General features: G+C 35.9%; 1 protein-coding gene across 1 annotated transcript; it reads right to left on the bottom strand.

Moving 5' to 3' along the window:
* Positions 1-1,265: 1,265 nt before the first annotated feature.
* On the bottom strand, positions 1,266-4,603 carry LOC112284835 (uncharacterized). Its single transcript, XM_024525124.2, has 10 exons — positions 4,318-4,603; positions 3,908-4,204; positions 3,508-3,711; positions 3,245-3,367; positions 2,897-2,949; positions 2,612-2,753; positions 2,352-2,447; positions 2,152-2,223; positions 1,728-1,814; positions 1,266-1,592 (listed from the first exon to the last, which is right to left on the bottom strand). Exons 1-10 carry the CDS (start codon positions 4,339-4,341, stop codon positions 1,485-1,487), a joined length of 1,206 nt encoding a protein of 401 aa, XP_024380892.1. The 5' UTR covers positions 4,342-4,603; the 3' UTR covers positions 1,266-1,484.
* Between the last annotated feature and the right edge of the window lie 14,913 nt (positions 4,604-19,516).

Below are 19,516 nucleotides of genomic sequence, written 5' to 3'. Positions count from 1 at the left end.
TTTGTTGTGGATTCAGTTACTACTTTTCAGGGCCGTCCCATTGAGCAGCAAATGGGCTTCAGGTAAAAGAAAAAAGATTTAATCCTTTCATTTGTTTGCCTATCTTCTTTGGAAATGGCCACAAGGATTGATTGCAGTGCCACCATGAAAGAACGATAGACACCATCTAATATGCTTTCTTTTTACAAGGACTTTCTTTTTAACACTTTCACTCTCAAGATATACTACATGAACATAGTGAAACAATTTATAAATCAACTTTAGCTTTGATTTAAATATCATTTTCCATTTATTTTTCAAAGGTAAGTCTAATTTTTATAGAAAAAAATGTAAAGTGAACACCTATTGAAAAATTTTAAAATATATTTACATCTATATTTATATATATTTACATCTATATTTATATATATATATATATACATATTCAGATAATATCAAAGACCAAGAAAATAAACTATATCGACCAAATTCAATGTGACTTGCATGATTAGATGGATGAACTGAACGGATGAAATAATCTTGCCTTCCACGCTGCAGTATACATTAGGTTTGATTAAAGGGGTCTCCAATAAGACTTATCTTCTCCATTGTGGCTTCTTGCCATCGGACATTTGCTGATTCCTCGATAGATGCAGCCACCAGAGGAATGGAATTAATTGTCCATTGGATAAGACGACCCTCCTCTGTCTTTCCAACATGGATTGTTGCTTGACTACTGTTTTCTAGAGACTTGGTCATTAATGTCGATGCTCTGATCGAGTTTTATCATTTGAAAGAATCAGTCTGGCTCAGACTCTGTGATGCTTGTGTTATTAACAATGATTGCCCTGTTATGGCATCGTCTGCGATGAACTTATTGAACTAGGGTAATTGTCGAGATCGTCGGCAAATAACAAGGTATACTACAATGCAAAAGATGTATTGATGAAGATGGAGCAGAGTGTTGACAAGATGGGAGGTGTTGACACTTGAAAGAACAGTTTGAGCGCTGTGCATGCAAAAATAGGCAATTCAGGGGATAAATATTGCAGATTGTTCCTTCAGCAGATTATCGTTTTAAATTATCGGAGAATCGATTCCCTCTCAGAAATAGTGTAATATCATTATCTTTGTTGAATACGGTAGAGATTGGATACTGGCTAACTTCCACGTCAAGTTCTGAATTAATTCCACATGGAAGTTCTGAATGGTCTTATATTTTCACATAGATGAACAACATAAACCGTGCATCAATCCATCGCAGTTTTAAGAGAAAGACCAAAACATTGAGCACGCAACGCCTGAATTCTGTTACATTTTTACAATTCTTGGAGATGGGGAAAACCCCAGCAGATTTACTGTTACAAGAGAGGGAGTGATCATGACACAAGCAGAATATTCCCTCAAAATCATGATATGAAAAAGTTGTACTAGATATACATATGCACCAAATCTGCATGTTCTAACCAGTTCATATGAGTATTAACAGACTTCCTCCTAAGACATCACTTAGCTACTGCCTTCACGTCTAGAAATCCCTCTAGAGCCTTAACAAGTCGGGGTGGCCACTTCCGAGTATTACGAACCCAATTTCGGTCTCTGTATCTTAAATCCTGAAAACCAATCAATGCGGGTCAGTCACACATTGAATGGATTAAGACATTCATTCTATAAACGAAAAACTTCTCTGCACTATAAAGTAGTTTTATTTCAAATAAAAACAGAACACTTGGAACGAAGGGCAATACTTCAACTCGCCCCCAGTTAGTCTCTGCCTCAGCTGTTAGACCTTGAGCATATAAGGTCACCGCTAGCGCTGCCCTCACATCTGGAAACTGGAATACAAGACAGAAGAATTAACATAAAATCACATGCCGGTTGTGGGCTTAAAGTGGGTTCCATTATCACCCATACTTCTTTTAAATTTTCATTGGTTACAATTACCAGTATGACTTTAACAAATTGCGAGAACTATACCAGCTATATTCTTCATACCCCTGCTACTAGACTCGTTCGTATTCAATAATATTCGGATACCTCATGCGTATTTATTCTAGATATACTTCTTCTTATGTGACTTAAATCAAAAACCAGTTATGTCTCTGAACTTCATGACTCCAAAATGAGCACAACGAAAATCCAGGTCCTTTACAGAAATTAGCATCAACATACCTCAGGGTATTTTCGAAGAAGCGATCGAAACTGCTTGAATGCTTCATTTTCTTTTCCAACTTGATAGAGAATCTAAAAAGTAACAAAAAAAAAAAAAAAAATGAAAAAAAGAAAAAGAAAAAGAAGGTCAATATTTGATGTTGGCTGTTTGAATTGTAGCAAATGCACCCCAATTTGAACTAGAAGAAAAGAAATCGTACCAATGCGTAGTTAGCAGCTGCAAAAGAAAATTCTGGCGCAATTTGAACAGCTCGGCGGTAGTTTGACAAGGCCTCATCCCATAGTCCTGAAGCTGCCTGTGTCATACGTTTTACTTCCCAAACACGAGTTTACTCAAATTCATTTGTCAAATTGAAGAGTATTCCTAAACGCGTAATTAATTCATGTGACGTCCCAACGAACCTGACGAGAAAACTACACAAATGAAAGTGCACATCTCAGTATAACCTAAATCTCGCACCTTCACGTTGCCCAAATTATTCCAAGCAGCCGGATCGTTCGGTTGAGCAAGAAGCACCGCCTCGTAGTCTGCAGCAGCCTCTTCATAGCGTCCAAGGCTTTCCAACGTAACACCTCTGTTCAATACTGGATCTGCTGCATATCTGTCGTCACAAAAATATCTCCACCAACGATGACATAAGATAGCAGACATCTCAGCTGGGGCATCTGCGAGTTTTGAAAGATCGGAATTACATAAAAAGACATACTGCCGGCAATGAAAAGAATCAAAATTGATAGAACTTACGGAGCCAGCTCAATGGATCGATCAAAATCTGCTAGAGCCTCCTCCATCTTTCCCTACACACATATCATGGTTCTATCAAGTTAACACGTGTACCAGAAAATAATTTTGCTCCAACGGAACGCTGATTAGAAAAGGCCGACATTAAAGTCATGGTTGATTATCCTGCATGAAAATACTTACGAGTTGAGCGTGTGGATTGACTGTAGCAAATTACATCTATAATTTTTATTACCCACATTTGATTCTGAGCTCCGTAAGGCATTCATACACGAAAGTGAAGCCCACACTATTGGCTAGGTGCATGAACGGCAGAAATTCACTTGTAACCTAAGTCAACATACTAAATACCTGACGACTGCGAGAGTTTCCTCGATTACCCCATGCTCTTGATACAATGTCCGAAACCCATTCGGCATCAAGATTCCCGTACTTGTCAATCACTTCTGTCCACAAACTCTCTTCTTCCTCCACCTGCAAACACATTCAACCACATCGCATCATCAGGATTCCATCCACGCGAAAATACCTCATCTACATATCAATTAATGTTGACAGATTTTTTTAGTGTCAGTGATGGATTGGAATGCCAAATGAGCATGAATGAAGCTGACCGTGGGAGCCGAAAGGGCTTTTTGGAAAAGGGAGGCTGCTTCACGAAGACGCTCATCTCCAGCATCAAATGGGTGTGTAGGAGCCTTGGATAGATCTATCTTTGCAGGAGTTACAGTTCCTGCAATATTTGTTGATGGGAAGGACAGCAGCATAACTGGCATCAAACCTCCTGCCAAGAGGGCTCGCCTCCGACTGCTCTTTCCCTGCACCGGGATCAAGAATCGACAATAAACGCCTCTTAATGCTGAAATACTCATAATGCAAATCTCGTAACAGAACAATTCGAGAAAGCAGACTATGATAGGTCGAGATGGTTGAAAGACATATCAGAGGTTGCGTAAATCCACTGATGTAGTGGAAGCATCTTATAGCTTCGAGTGGTAAGTGTGAGATACATACATGGGCCTCAAACACTGGTCTCATTCCATCACATTTGATGTCATTTAGAGGAGCATTCCTATTTACAATGCCACTTGAATTCGGCTGTTGACAATCTGTCCTAGCCGCTGCTATATCAACATCATCCAAGTACACAGCTGCGCTAGAAAAAGAAGATGCAGATGAGAGGTGGGAAGTTCGTAATCCATGGTCGATGTCTCGAAACGTGTTGATAAGGAATCGGTGGCTGTGGCTGTGGCAATGGCAGGATGCAGCATTGGTGACAGATGCAGGAGAAGCGCGGAATGACAGTAGCATCTGAACAATAATGGCGACAAAATTGGCAATTAACGATAGAAACAGTGAAATTAACGAGCATTGAAGGGAATTGAACTTGAATAGAATGGTGGGATGGAGAGTGGGATAGGTACCGTGGTGGGCATGGGAAGAGACATAATTGCAGAGAGAGAGAAGACGAAACGCGGAGAATCAGAGGGAAGGGGAGGGAGGGAAGGAAGGAAGCTAGAAATGGAGGTAAGAAGGGGAAGGCAACAGCAGGGAAGGAGAAGCGAGGGGAGCCATGAGCATCATGGGTGAAAGGGGACGGAGAGGTGGCGCAGCAGGAGCAGCCTGATCTTCGAGTGAAGAACCTTGGCGGAACCGAACAGAGAAGGGGAATATGTAGCAACCGAAAAGGGGAAGCATCAGCACACTTCTGATGAGGGAATAAGGGGGGAGGGGAGGAATGGGGGGGGGGGGGGGGGAGGGAGAAAGGGAGAAAGGGAGACCCTGTTTATTTGTCTATCTGTCCTATAGATATCCTTTCCTTCTGACGACCGGGCTACCTCTACCCAGTTCTCAACTCTCTCTCTCTCGCCCTCTCGCTCCCTCACCCCCAGCCAGGTGGGTGGTTTCGCATTATTGAGAACCGTATTGGAGCGTGTTACGTGGATAATTCATCCATCCTAGCAGACAAACAGGGTTCCATGAAGTGCACCCTCTATCTCTCTCAATGAAGCTCCCTCCCTCTCTCTCCCATTAGTCAGTCACTCACTCATTCACTCCCAATGGAGGTTGACTTATATTAATAATCCATGAAGCTATCTGTCTATGGTCTTGAGTCAATCATCCTCCTCCTCCTTGCATTAATTGTATGTATGTATTCATTAGGTGTAGATAAATTCTTTTGGAAGTTGCATCTATTTTATGAAATATCCTAATTTGCAATAGTAATTACACAAGTTGTTACAAAACTTTCAGTTAAGAAATAAAAATTTAAAAATAACTATAGAATAAAAACAACTTTAAAGACATAACACTTATATTAGCAAGGTTGCACACAAAGAAAATATGGAGTAAGATGTCTTTCTTTTCCAACACCCAATACTTATAGATTGTGGTTGATGCCTTAAAAGACAACTTCTATTCTTTGACTTTTACACACATGGTTCTAGGATCCTTTGGCATCTCAATAATCATGATGGTATCTTACGCCAAGCATTAATCACTCTTATCTAGTCTTCAAATATTTTCTAAATAATACTTTATCTTCTTGACTTTGATTCTTGGTCCTTAACCTCTTTCTATATCATAGGATGTCTTTTCTATATATTAAGAGTCAATCCTTTGACCATTAGCAACTTACCTAAGATAATATCTTCTACAAGATAACTTATTTTATTTTCATTTTTACTTGCTCATTTTAGATCAAAGACATGAATCTTGAAGAAAGAAATCTTTGATGCATTCTTGTATTACTCAAAAGAATTAGCAAGTCATTCAAAGATGATATAATATTGAATTAGAATGGCTATTGCCAAGACCAAGAAGATTAGATAGACTTGAAACAAGATTAAAGATGAAAAAAGTATTGAGAAGACTGAAGAAGGCTTCATTCTTACTTCTATATATACTCTTAAGTAGGAACTATGTGGCAATATCCTATAAGATCTCTAAAATATATTGACTTTGTAAGACATGTATCTTAACTTGCAAGATAAGTTTTCTATATGTATGCCACATAGCTGGCTTATTTTGCAAGTTATCAACACATAATTAATTTATTGACTAAGTTTCTAACCTATCAATCAACTACAAACACATGTTAAGTCAAAGCAATATCTATAAAGCTTTTAGAAAGCTTCTTTAGAAGATATTATGAAATTAATCTATTTTTATTTACTTTTACGTCTTTCTGTCTAATCATATAGATATTTACTAGAATACATATGTATATTCATGATATTATTCTCCCTTCTAGGAACAAATTCCATAAGGAGCAATCATCATGTATGTTAGGGACATAGTCCTTAGACCTTTCTAGAGACAAGTTTCTAGAACCTTCTAGAAAGAAGTCTCTAGAAACTTCCAGAAGATTCTTTGAATATTCTATCAGAATATTCTTCAAAGATTCTCTAAAGATTCTTTGAAGATTCCCTAAAGATTCCTTTAGAAGGCTCTAGAAGATTCTGAGAATATTCTAGTAGATTCTAGGAAGTTACTTGAGAAGCTTCCTAACTCTTGGGTAGTTGCTCGAGAAGCTTCATAGTTCTTGGGAAGCTTCTTGATGCGCTTCCTTAGAACCATAGGCCAGTAGTATATATAGGAGTCGAGGCTGAAGAGTTCTTCAGTCTCGACAACACATCTCTTGGAGTTCTAGCTCACCTTTCTGGTGTTGTCCTTGTACTCATCTATTTAATCTAGTTCTGCCACTTCTTCTTGAACTTCTTGTTAGATTTCAAGTTTGTATTTTGTGTCCGTGACAGTTTGTCGAGACTGCCTTTATCTTAATATCAGAGCTGAATCCTTCTTGTTTGAGAGCGGATTACCCCTCTTCTTGAAGGTATTCTAGCGCTTTAGGGGTTGCGGATTACCTTCCTCTAAACTGATATTTTCTCAATCACAATATCAGAGCTTAGTTCTTTGAGGCAGAGAGTGGACTACCCCTTTCCTTATAGATACTTGAGCGTTTAAGGATTGCGGATTACCCTCTCTTGGACTGATATTAATTCCTTCTTTTTGTTTAGCATAGCTAGTAAAAAAGACTGTTAACATCGATTTCAAAGCTTTGCCTTCTTGATAGAGTGCGGATTACCCCTCTTCTCGAAAGCATTGAGGCATTTTTAGAGGTTGCGGATTACCCTCCTCTAAAACTGAAATCGTTTAGTGTTTTTTTTCTTTTCTCCGAGTAGGTTTTAGTGACAGGTAGTGCTACAATTTTCTCCAAGAGACTTAGCAATTTCTTCTTCTCTCAAAATTTTAATCCATCTATTCTCTAAATATGGAAGTAGACCAGGTCATAGACAGTGCATCTCCACAAGTAGACAATAGAGTGGCAACTCTTGCAGATCTTCAAGCTCTTATGAATAGTGTACGAAAGGAGATTGCATTTCTTCGCAATCCAAGTAAAGAACCTCAAATTGATCTAGTGACCGAAGAAGCTAGACGCAAAATTCATAGCCTACAACAAGAGATTATTCGACTGAGAGAAGCAAGACATGTGTCACATACGACCCCTATGGATACTTCAAGGATTAGTACGAAAGAACCAAAAGCGAGTATGCCAGACAAGTTTGATGGAACAAGAGCCAACTTCCGAGGTTTTGTGCAACAAGTACGGCTTTACCTACGCCTATACCCTTCTCGTTATCCGAATGGATTTACCCAGGTTGCTTTCATAAGTACTCTTCTATCAGGAAATGCTTGCTCTTGGTTTGCTCCACTATTGAAGAAGGATTCTCCAATATTGCATGACCTAGAGGCTTTCATAGAGAGACTTACTGCTACGTTTGGAGATAGCGATCGAGAAAGAGTGGCTGAAAGAAAGATACAAAATCTGCGACAAGGATCACGTTCTGTTGCAATCTATGCTGCAGAATTTCAACAGCTTACATGTGATCTTGATTGGAATGATAAGGCGTTCATGACACGATTTCGATATGGACTGAGAGATGATGTCGAGAACTTATTGATCACCATGCCTAAGGCGGATACTTTAGAAGAACTTATATCTCAGGCAATTATTTGTGACAACCGCCTCTTTGAATTACGACAAGAAAGACGATCAGGCTAGAGAAATGATGGAGCATTTGCTACATTTTCAAAAGGTCCAGAGAATCACTCCACAGATCCTGAACCCATGCAAATTGATGTGGTACGTTTCAAACCCCTCACAGCTGAGGAAAGGAAGCGACGGTTTGAACAAAACTTGTGTTTATATTGCGGAGAAGCGGGCCATAAAGCTGTAGATTATCGAAAGAAACAGAAGCCTCAAACAACAAGACTCAGGAGTACAAGCATGCAGGAAAACAAGGACGCCCAGCCACAATAGGGACCGTACGGCTGGACATCTCAACATCCAAAATTAATCAAGGTCCCTTTCTCTCAGCTCAACCTTCAGATTGTTTTATGGTACCTTTACATCTGGGTATTCAAGAACTATAAGTCGATGCTTTATTAGACTCGGGTGCATCCGCTTGCTTTATAGATGAAGAGTTTGCCAAGCTTCACAATATTTCTCTTGTAAAGAAACTTAAGCCTGTCCATGTAGAAGTCATAGACGGACGACCATTGTCTTCGGGCAATGTTATCCATGAAACTAAACCATTGAAGGTACGTCTTGAAAACCATGAGAGCAATATTGTGTTTAATGTTATCAAGACCCCTTCATGTCCTATCATTTTAGCACTATCTTGGCTTGATAGATATAATCCATTGATAGATTGGAAGTTGCGGAAAGTGACATTTCCAACAAACTCCTTGAAGGTGGAATCTGCCAAGACAATGTCTAGAAACAAATCCTTGTTTATAGGTGCAAGGGCTTTCATGAAGGAAGCTAAGCAAAATACACCTCTTGTCATCTTCGCAACTTCGACTCGAGAAGATGCAACTCCGACTTTGGTTATTCCAAAGCAGTATGAAGAATTCAAAGATGTCTTTGAAAAGAAGAATGCTGATATGCTGCCAGAGCATCGACCCTATGACTGTGCCATTGAATTGCAAGAAGGAGCACAACCACCTTTTGGACCAATCTACAATTTGTCGCAGACGGAGTTGACTGAGTTACGGAAGTACATTGACGAGAATCTAGCCAAGAACTTCATCCATCATTCGAAGTCGCCAGCTCGGGCACCAATCTTATTTGTGAAGAAGAAGGATGGCTCACTACGGATGTGCGTGGACTATCGAGGTCTCAACAAGGTGACAAAAAAGAATCGCTACCCACTGCCTTTGATCTCTGGTCTTCTAGAACAACTTCGGCGTGCAAGGATCTTTACAAAGATTGACCTAAGGGGAGCTTACAACCTTGTGCGAATTAAAGAAGGAGATGAATGGAAGACAGCGTTCCGAACAAGGTATGGCCATTTTGAATACAATGTCATGCCATTTGGTCTTACTAATGCTCCAGCGGTCTTTCAATACATGATGAATGACATCTTTCGAGAGCATCTAGACGATTTTGTTGTCATCTATCTAAATGATATTTTGATATTTTCTAAGAACGAGGAAGAACATGAGAAGCATATTCGTCTGGTACTCAAAAAACTACGGGAGCGAGGACTCTATGCCAAATTGGAGAAGTGCTTATTTCACCAAACTGAGATGGAGTTTTTGGAATTCATCGCGATTACGGAAGGCTTGAAGATGGATCCAAAGAAGGTGGAAGCAATCATGTCTTGGGAAGTTCCGAAGACGGTTAGGGACGTATAATGTTTTCTTGGATTTGCTAACTACTATCGGATCTTCATCAAGAATTATTCTCAAGTTGCTGCCCCCCTCATTCGGTTAACGTGTAAGGACAAGCTCGAATGGGGACCTATCGCAGAAAAAGCATTTCAAGATTTGAAGATGGTATTTACTACAGCTCCAATCTTGGTACATCCGGACTTTACAAAGGCCTTTTATTTGGAGACAGATGCTTCGGATTTTGCTTTGGGAGCTATACTTTCACAGATGGACATAGATGAGAAGCTCCATCCAGTTGCGTTCTATTCTCGAAAATTCTCTACTGCTGAGATCAACTATGAGATCCACGATAAGGAACTCCTTGCTATAGTAGATTCTTTCCAAGAGTGGCGCCATTTTCTCGAAGGAACTGCACATCCAGTGACCGTATATACGGATCACAAGAATTTGGAGTATTTTATGTCGGATCGGATTTTGAATCGGCGTCAAACTCAATGGAGTATGTCGCTATCCAAGTTCGACTTTGTTATTACTTATCGGCCTAGGAAGCAACAATGGTTGTGCGATGCATTATCAAGGAGATCATATCTCGCGCCAAAGGCTGGAGATGTACCATTTGATCAACAGTGCACGACATTGTTGAAGCCAGAGAAATTTCGGCTCAACGCAGCTATTGTACCAATTGATGCTGACTTCCTCGACCAGGTACGGGCCGCAACCATTGAAGATTCTCTAGCCCTTGATATCAAGCAACATGCTAGTGATGATAAATTCAAGATGGAAGGAGATCTAGTATATTTCGAAGAGTGGTTGTATATTCCAAAAGGGCCAACACGACTCCGAGTTCTTCAATCTTGTCATGACTTTCCAGCTGCGGGACATTTTGGATTCAATAAGACCTTGGAACTTATTTCCCGCGATTTCTGGTGGCCTCAAATGTGGAAGGATGTGAAAGATTTTGTTGTATCTTGTGACAATTGTTCAAGATCCAAAAACCCTCGACATCGACCTTATGGACTTCTACAGCCATTGCCTATTTCGCACCGACTATGGTCTTCGGTTTTCATGGACTTTATTACGGATCTACCACCATCGAATTCATTTGACAGTATTTTTGTTGTAGTAGACCGGCTTACAAAGATGGCGCATTTTGTCCCTTGCAAGAAGACATCGTCAAGCGAAGACACAGCAAGACTCTTTCTTGATAATGTGTATCGATATCATGGTCTACCAGATGATATCGTATCGGATCGAGGAACCCAGTTTGTGTCAAAGTTTTGGGAATCTCTTTTTGAAATATTGAAGGTGGATATCAAGCTTTCTTCGGCATTTCATCCTCAAACGGACGGCCAAACAGAACGGGTGAATCAAGTTTTAGAGCAATATTTACGTTGCACCATCAACTATCAACAAGATGATTGGGTCGCATATCTACCGCTAGCCGAGTTCGCATATAACAACACCCTTCATGCGTCAACTCAACAAACGCCATTCTTTTCCAATTATGGATACCATCCGAAGCTTGACTTATGGAGTTCGTCAACGATTAACAATCCGGCAGCTGAAGGATTGGTAAAGGAGCTTTCGCAGCTTCAAACTACATTGAAGCTTCAATTGCAAATTGCCCAAGAATCTTACAATGCGTCCGCGGATAAATTTCGGAATCAGGCACCTAAATTCACGATTGGAGACAAAGTTTGGCTGCTTTGACGAAATATTAAGACCAAGCGACCATGTGACAAATTGGACTATCGAAGATTGGGACCATTTGTTATCCAAAAGCAGATCAATCCTATAGCATATTGTCTGGAGTTACCAGCTACTATGAAGGTACATCCTGTCTTTCATGTTTCTTTGTTGGAGCCTTATCGAGAATCGTCTTTTCCTGGAAGAGTACAATGTCCACCACCTAGCATAGAAATAGAGAACCACGAAGAATACGAGGTGGAAAAGGTCCTGGATTCACAGCAAAGACAGGATAAATTAGAATACTTTGTGCATTGGAGTGGTTACGATATTAATGAACGAATATGGGAGCCGGCCGAAAATCTCGCGAATGCGTCGCAAAAGGTATAGGAGTTTCATCGACGATATCCTGAGAAACCCAAGCCGGTTCGATGATAGCTTCTTACTGAAGCTTGCTCATCCAGAAAACAGAAAAGAGGAGAGAGCACCACCAAAATCCATAGTTGATGTAGTCATTCTCTCCAAGATAGCGTAGAACTTTGTTAGTAGCCCAAGTTTGTTCTTATTGTTTTAGCCTTTGAATATGGATAGCCAAGATACTACACTTGTCATGTCATCTCAAGCAACTAGCTCACGAAGACGACCGCGAGATGAAGAACCGCTTGCACCACGACGACGTCGAAGGATTCCGAGCAACAGATCGCTGGTGATTGTATTTGAGGTCGAGCCTGCCTACAATGGTCAGCCAGAAGGAGTGTTTGCAGGACAATTTCACAATGAAGACACGGAGGTTCATGCTTGGTCAGAAGTTGAAGGCGTGGGCCACTACCGTTGGCTTTAAGGACCATTGAATCACTTACCTCGTGAACAACAATTGGAGTTCATAGCAGAGATTATGCGACAGATCTTCATTTTCTTACGTTGGTATTGACTGACGATAACATTGCTTCTCGGAGACCTCGAAGCTAAAGGAGGAGGTGATGTTAGGGACATAGTCCTTAGACCTTTCTAGAGATAAGTTTCTAGAACCTTCTAGAAAGAAGTCTCTAGAAACTTCCAGAAGATTCTTTGAATATTCTCTTAGAATATTCTTCAAAGATTCCCTAAATATTCTTTGAAGATTCCCTAAATATTCCCTTAGAAGGCTGTAGAAGATTCTTAGAATATTCTAGTAGATTCTAGGAAGTTACTTGAGAAGCTTCCTAGCTCTTGGGTAGTTGCTCGAGAAGCTTCATAGTTCTTGGGAAGCTTCTTGATGCGCTTCCTTAGAACCATAGGCCAGTAATATATATAGGAGTCGAGGCTGAAGAGTTCTTCAGTCTCGACAACACATCTCTTGGAGTTCTAGCTCACCTTTCTGGTGTTGTTCTTGTACTCATCTGTTTAATCTAGTTCTGCCACTTCTTCTTGAACTTCTTGTTAGATTTCAAGTCTATATTTTGTGTCCGTGACAATATATTGATGAAATCCAAGATATAATAAATTATATTTCTCATATATTTTGATCTTTATTCTCTTTGAAGATGGTTGATAGGTTCTCTTAGCCATCAATAGTATTTCATATCAAGGCGAGAAGACTACCTTGTTATTTGATTCTTTTTGAGGCCTTCGTAACTACTTTCAAATAAAATATTTGAAATACCGTCAAGAGTTCTTCTTACCTTTAATAAAATCACCAAATAGTGGAAGTCACTTCTAAAGTCATGATATCAAACATGTTGTATCTTGCCATCTATTTAAGAGAAGATATGTTGTTCTTCAAGAACTTCATCTCAATTATATGTTCTTGAAGATTGTGACAGTTGCAATATCTTATTCGATAAGTCAGCAAGTCAAAGCTCTTGAATTAAATCTATTAGTTATTGGTTCTCCATCTTCTTAGCATCACAAATATATAAAAAATACAAAAAATGATAGAAGGTAGAATGTTATCTTTTTTAGATCTTGTTTCTTTTAAAGCAAAGATTTATTTTTCTTTACCTTGATTTTGATGGATGTTATCAATGAAAAGTCTCAACTTTCTTTATTCCATTTATAAGATTCTTTATTGGCTTCTATGTATACTCACTAATATCATATCTATACTAATGAACAAGATATTCTAACTTATTTAAGTACCACCTTGAATCTAAGACTTCTTTTATTTTGAATTCTTGATTATTATCTATTTCTATATGAAGAGGTGGCATTTATTTTCTTTCCAAGATATTCAGTGTTTTATATGACTCAAGAAGAGACATATGAAATATGAGATGGATTTTCATAGATTTTGGTAGATGTAATCAATAAACAATAAGATTGACTTGTTGACAAATATGAAAAATTTCAAGCTTATAATAGTCCAACTTGTTACAAAGATAAGTAGTCTTGATGTTATGACAAAGTAACTATACCTTGTCATCTACATTGAATTATGATTGTTCCTTGTGATAGACATCTGCATTGATCTTTTGTGATAGACATCCGCATTGATTCTTTTTTGAGCTCCTTTTAATTGTGCCTTCATTGTTGCATGTAACTTTAATAAATAATTTGCCAAATCTTCCACCGCAAGATTATCAAAATTTAAAAAGTCAAAAGTATCAAGTCATAGATCATAATTGTAATTGAAAAAGAAATGTGTTTGTTGAGTAGGAGAATATATCAAATGATTATATGCAAACTTTGCTAATTGATAGACAAAGTACGAATCATCTTGATGATAGTTTATAGCATACCTCAAATATTGTTCTAAAACTTGATTCATCTATTTTGTTTGCTTATCAATTTGAGAATGAAAAGCCAAAGAGAGCTTTATATCCACCTTTAAAATCTTAAAAAGAGTTTTTTAAAATCTTCATATAAATTAAATCCTTCTATTGGATATAATATCTTTAGGTAATCTGTAATCATAATAGATGTTAATACGAACTAAAGAGTGAAAGATTTAAGTTAAAATCCATAGAAATGAAAGACCATAGTTGTTCAAGAATAGATAATGGCTAAAGAAGTCTATAAAATCACTATCTAAGAGTTTTAGAACTTCAATAAATATCACATGATTGTACAAAGTCTTTGACTGCCATATACATTTGAAGTCACTAAATATCTCTCCATATTAGTTCCAAAGTCTTGTTATATCTAAAATGTCTGACTATTGGAAAGTCATGACAAATTTGAAGAAGATGTAATCGTACCTTACCTTCTAAAATATATGATTGTCCCTTGAAATAGAGTAGGTTGTTCTTGAATTCAAACCTGGAAATATCATGAATTTTAGAAGAATATACTTGATATCATAGACAAGAAGATCAAAGGACATATTTGATTGAATTTGCTTGACAAAGGTTGAATCAACAATCAATGTTGATTTTATTACTCAAAGATGAAAATCCTCTAGCTTCAAGAGAATCATCTTTTTTTGATCAAAAGATGCATCTTCTTCTTTTGGTATAAGATAATAATGTTTAGAAAGAGTGTTTAGCAAACCTTATTATTTTTTGGGTCAATAAATGATCTTCAAATCAAATCTTGATAAAGACATGTTCAAATACAAAGAAAGTCCAAACTATCATGATGACTTAGTGACGATTTAAAAACATACCAACATGAAGTACTTGAGGTTCTTGTAATATGTATAGACGAAGATTGGATTCAAGGCGCCTTCTAGATAATGATGTCATTCTTGAAATGAAACTATAATTGCAAGGAGTTCTTTGTTGTGAAACTCATAATTAATCATGGCTGCTGAAAATTTTTTAGAATAGAAAGCTATGAGATGGAATTTGTCATCAGCTCCTATTTGTGACAATATCGCATTTAAGGCAAAATTTCATGCATATGTTTTCATGAAAAATGCCTTAGAAAAGTTAATACGATATAAGATTGGTACAAAAATAAACTCCTTTATTAAAACATGAAACAATGCTTCAGCTTCTTTATTTTACTAAAGTTTGTCTTTATAAGTTAAAGGTATAAGTAGAGCTGCAACTTGAGAAAAATTCTTGATGAAGTTCTAAAAGTAATTGGCAAAGTCCAAAAAGTGTTGCGTATTTCTTATTGTTTTTAAAATCTTCTAATTCATGATAGTTTGGACTTTCTTCGGATCCATCATTAATTCTTTGATGAAATTGATGTATCCTAAGAAGTCAAATTAAGTAGTATAGAATATATTCTTTTCTAAATTGGCATATAATCTTGCATTTTTAAGTTCTTGTAATGCTTGACAAATACAAACTTCATGCTCTAACGTGTTTTTAGAATAGAGTAAGATGTGTTGTCTTTTGTGAAGAACAATGGAACAATCATAAAAACAATGCTTTAGAAAAGTATTTATATTTTTTTTTTTTAAAAAATCTTATAAATCTTGATATTGGCTAAAAATAATACTTGACATCTTCCCACCATCAAAAATGGGCATAGCATATATAACAAAAGATGATCTTTTTTGTAGCATGCATGCATAAAAGATCTCACATTTATTAGTAAGGGCTTGTATGTACTAGACTTATGTATTTATACTTTGTTAATGAGATTTTGGAATAAACTACCAAAAAAATTAAGTTTATAAGAAATTCAATTTATATGAAGATAATACTTTTTTAACCAAGATAATCCTAAAATAATTGGATTGAATAAAAATCTTATTAGATTAAATACTATTATTATAACAAGGTATAGATAAGATAATTATATAGATAATTAGAATGATAGAAGTTTTTAAAATTGAGGTTAAGTTAATGGACTAAGTAGGATCTATTGTAGAACATTCTAAAGAAGATTTAGGGTAGTTATCTAGATATCATGGAACCTTCTAGAAAAAGAATTTAAGGCAGTTGTCTAGGTGGAGCCCATGACCTTGGAACATTCTAGAAGGTCTAGGGTGATAGGATAAGGTATAAATAAAACTAGTCAGGGCCTTTTAGGGCATTTGGTTAGATATGGCTTTGGATCCTTTTTCTTAGTAAAGTTTGATTTTGCATCTTTCTATTTAGATCTATTCTGTTCTGTTTTTGTTTGCTCAGTTTTGTCTTTCATGTCTTATTTTGTTTAATTTCGTTTAATTTTATTCTGATTTATTTTGTCATATTTTGTGATGAAGCCTTATGTTGTTGTAGATTTGAAGGATATTAGGTTTTTGAGATAGTCTCATCATGTTTTAACTCTACTATTATGATCTTTAATTGCTACATCTAAAAGAATAGTCTCATGCATAACATCTCTAATAGATAGCAAACAACCAACTATGACTTCTATATATACAAATTTAATTTTTTTTAATAAAAAATATCTCTTATTTTTTGATAAAACCTTTATTTATAAAAGAAGTTGAGGCTTCTAAACCTAACAAAGCTAAGATTTTGTGATTTTTTGGTGCTACATAAACTTATATTATAAAACAAGGTGAAAGGTTTGAAGAGGAAATAGGACCTTTATTATGAATTACGCAAGGTTTCAACTGGATGGTCTCTATTGTAGCTAAAGAAATTCGTTTTTTTAACACATTGTCTTCTTTGGCAACCATGCTTTTCATTTTGTGGTTGCATTGTTTCTTTGAAAAATATTGAACAATATAATTGGCTTCTCCACAATCTAAGCATAAGCCCTCTTGACATCGATGAGTCTTTTCTTGCTCCGTGAGGTATTTAAAATGTACCATATCAATTTGCATTAGTTCTGGCTTTGATGAATAAGTTTCAAAAACTTAGGAGCTACAATCATTATTTGACTTGTTTGTCTCTAACCAAGTCTTTCTTCTTGACGTCTTTCAAATAATTGATTGTCATATGTAATGGCTTGAGCAATAAATTATTCTAAAGATTTTGCCTTTGACATTGTCAAAAAAAACTCTTTGACATTAATCTTCAATCCATATTAAAATTGATTGATAAAAGCTTTGTCATTCCAGTCCACATTGCTAGCCAGGTTTTGGAATTCAGTGGCATATATGGTGGCTGATTATTGTCGTATGGTTTGATTTACAATTTAAAAATACACAAGGTATCTAACTATAGAAAGTTTAGTTTTAACTTATTAGCTAAGCTCTAATAAGTATTTTATTCTATCTTTAACTTATATAAAAAGTCTTGGCTTCTAAAACCTCTTCACTTTATATAAAATGTCCAAATTGTAGCAAAATCCTTCAAAACATATTTTTTTTTACAAAGGATTTTTTCTTGCTATATTTTAAAAATTCATATCTCTTGATCCAAAAATTCAATTTCTTTCAAATATTTATATAAATTAGCTATTATCCTTAAGCTTTACTATAGAAAAAATGGACCATAAATTCACTACCAATCTTTTGGCATCTTAGAAATCCTAGCAGGTGCTCTAAATCCTAATTTACAAGCACTAGAGTACTATTTTCTTCATATCTCAAAAATCCAAAACTCAAATGCCACAAAATTTATGAAAAAAGTTTATTAACATGATTTTATATGTTTTTAAAGTTTTTGAGCCAAAATCTCGTCAAATTGCTCAAGATATAGTTCAAAATACAACCACTAGTGAATCGGGTCACTTACTACTCTTAGATTTAAAGTGTTAACTTCAACTTCCAATATCTTGTTCATCCTAACTTGAATTTCATCAAGAAATATGCAAAAAATATAATCGAGAAAGTGTTCTCTCCAATTCCATTTGCCAATCCTTCATTTTTTTTTCTGTAAGCATAAGTTATATGCAAAAGAGTGATAATAAGTACAAAATCATCACCTTAACTTTGAGCGCCCATATTTCTTTCATATAAACTCCAAATTACACAAAATATGTACCAAAACCATAGTAAAAATCCTAAACTTGCTCATCCTAGCCTTCAAGATTCAAATGACTTCAAAAGAATAATCCTAGACCCTAATAAGGCCTTGGGCAGCCTCCTTGAAGTCTATTGGGCATGATTTTTGGCCAATAGGAATGGAGATTTTTATCATCCATCTCCATTCATCCATATAGATGTCCTAACTTCTCATTTTGCTACCAAGACCCCTCTCCAATACTTTTTCTAATAAGATTTACATGATATATGTTCTAAACATCAAATAAAAAAAAAAAAAATAAGACTTCAAGGGTCACCAATGTCTAACAAGGATGACTTTAAATATATAAAAGTTACTATCAACGAAAATCAATCTTAAAAGCCATTATAAAAAAAAAATAAAGTTATATAAATTTTAATAGTAGTTCTTTTAAATAACCTCCTTTTAAAGTAGTAATCTAATTACATTCTACAACTAATTAAAATCCACTAATATTTTTCTTACCATGATACTTAGTAAATTATATATCAAATATATAAATATAATATCTTCACATAGTATCCAAATTAAAATATAAAATTGTGATCTTTAGTGTAAAAATAAGAGCTTAATGTCTACTAGTCTTTTTCAATCACTTTCTCTGAATGTAGCCATAAATACTTCTAAGAATGAATTCAAATTATAAAGAAGCTGCGAATCATTTTTCATTAAAAGAGTAAACCAAGAGAGAGAACTTCCTAATAGCAGTACGAATATGAATTCAACTTGAGTAAATCTATCATAGTATTGGAAGAGATGCAATCTTAAATAGAGCTTAATTTGTTGTAGAAATCTTCAAAATTTTTATCTTATTATATCTAACTTCTTAGACATATTAATTTTTGTCCTCATCATACTTGTAGAAGCAAAATTCCCTGAATTTGGTTGTGAGGTTGATCTACTTGCTTCCTTCAACTACACAACTTCTTGATGCAAACTTTGAACTTCTTCCATAGGCATATGAAAAGTGCTTCCATGATTCACATTGCAAATATGTGAGATTTCTACTCTTAAAGGATTGACAAGTGCATTAAGATCTGCAATAATTGCAAATCTATTTTCACTTCTGTTGAGAGTAGCATCCATAATTTTTCCTTCCATAGATAATTCAAACAAATTCAAAAAATTAAATTAGAGGAAGATAATCTATAATCTCTAATATCAAATGAAAATTTCTAAAAAGAAGGATAATCTACTCTCTATAAAGAAAAAATCAGTATTAGAAAATAAGATTGTTTGTTTAAAGGTGGGTGGTTTGCAAACTTCAAAACACAACAATAGAGATAGAATATTCTATTTACCTCTAAAAAAGATAAAAATAGTAGATTAGAATTCTTGTTAAGTATAAATAACTTGTTTCATAAGCTACCAACATGTAGTTAACTTATTGACAAGGTTTCTAATCTATCAATCAACTACAATTATATATAAAGTCAAAGTAATGTCTATAAAACTTTTAGGAAGCTTCACTAGAAGGTATTAT

The sequence above is a fragment of the Physcomitrium patens genome, chromosome 7 (assembly GCF_059467195.1).
Source record: "Physcomitrium patens ecotype Gransden chromosome 7, ASM5946719v1, whole genome shotgun sequence".
Classification (NCBI taxonomy): domain Eukaryota; kingdom Viridiplantae; phylum Streptophyta; class Bryopsida; order Funariales; family Funariaceae; genus Physcomitrium; species Physcomitrium patens.
The sequence above is the reverse complement of the archived record's forward strand: the minus strand, read 5'-3'. Positions and strand labels throughout refer to the sequence as shown.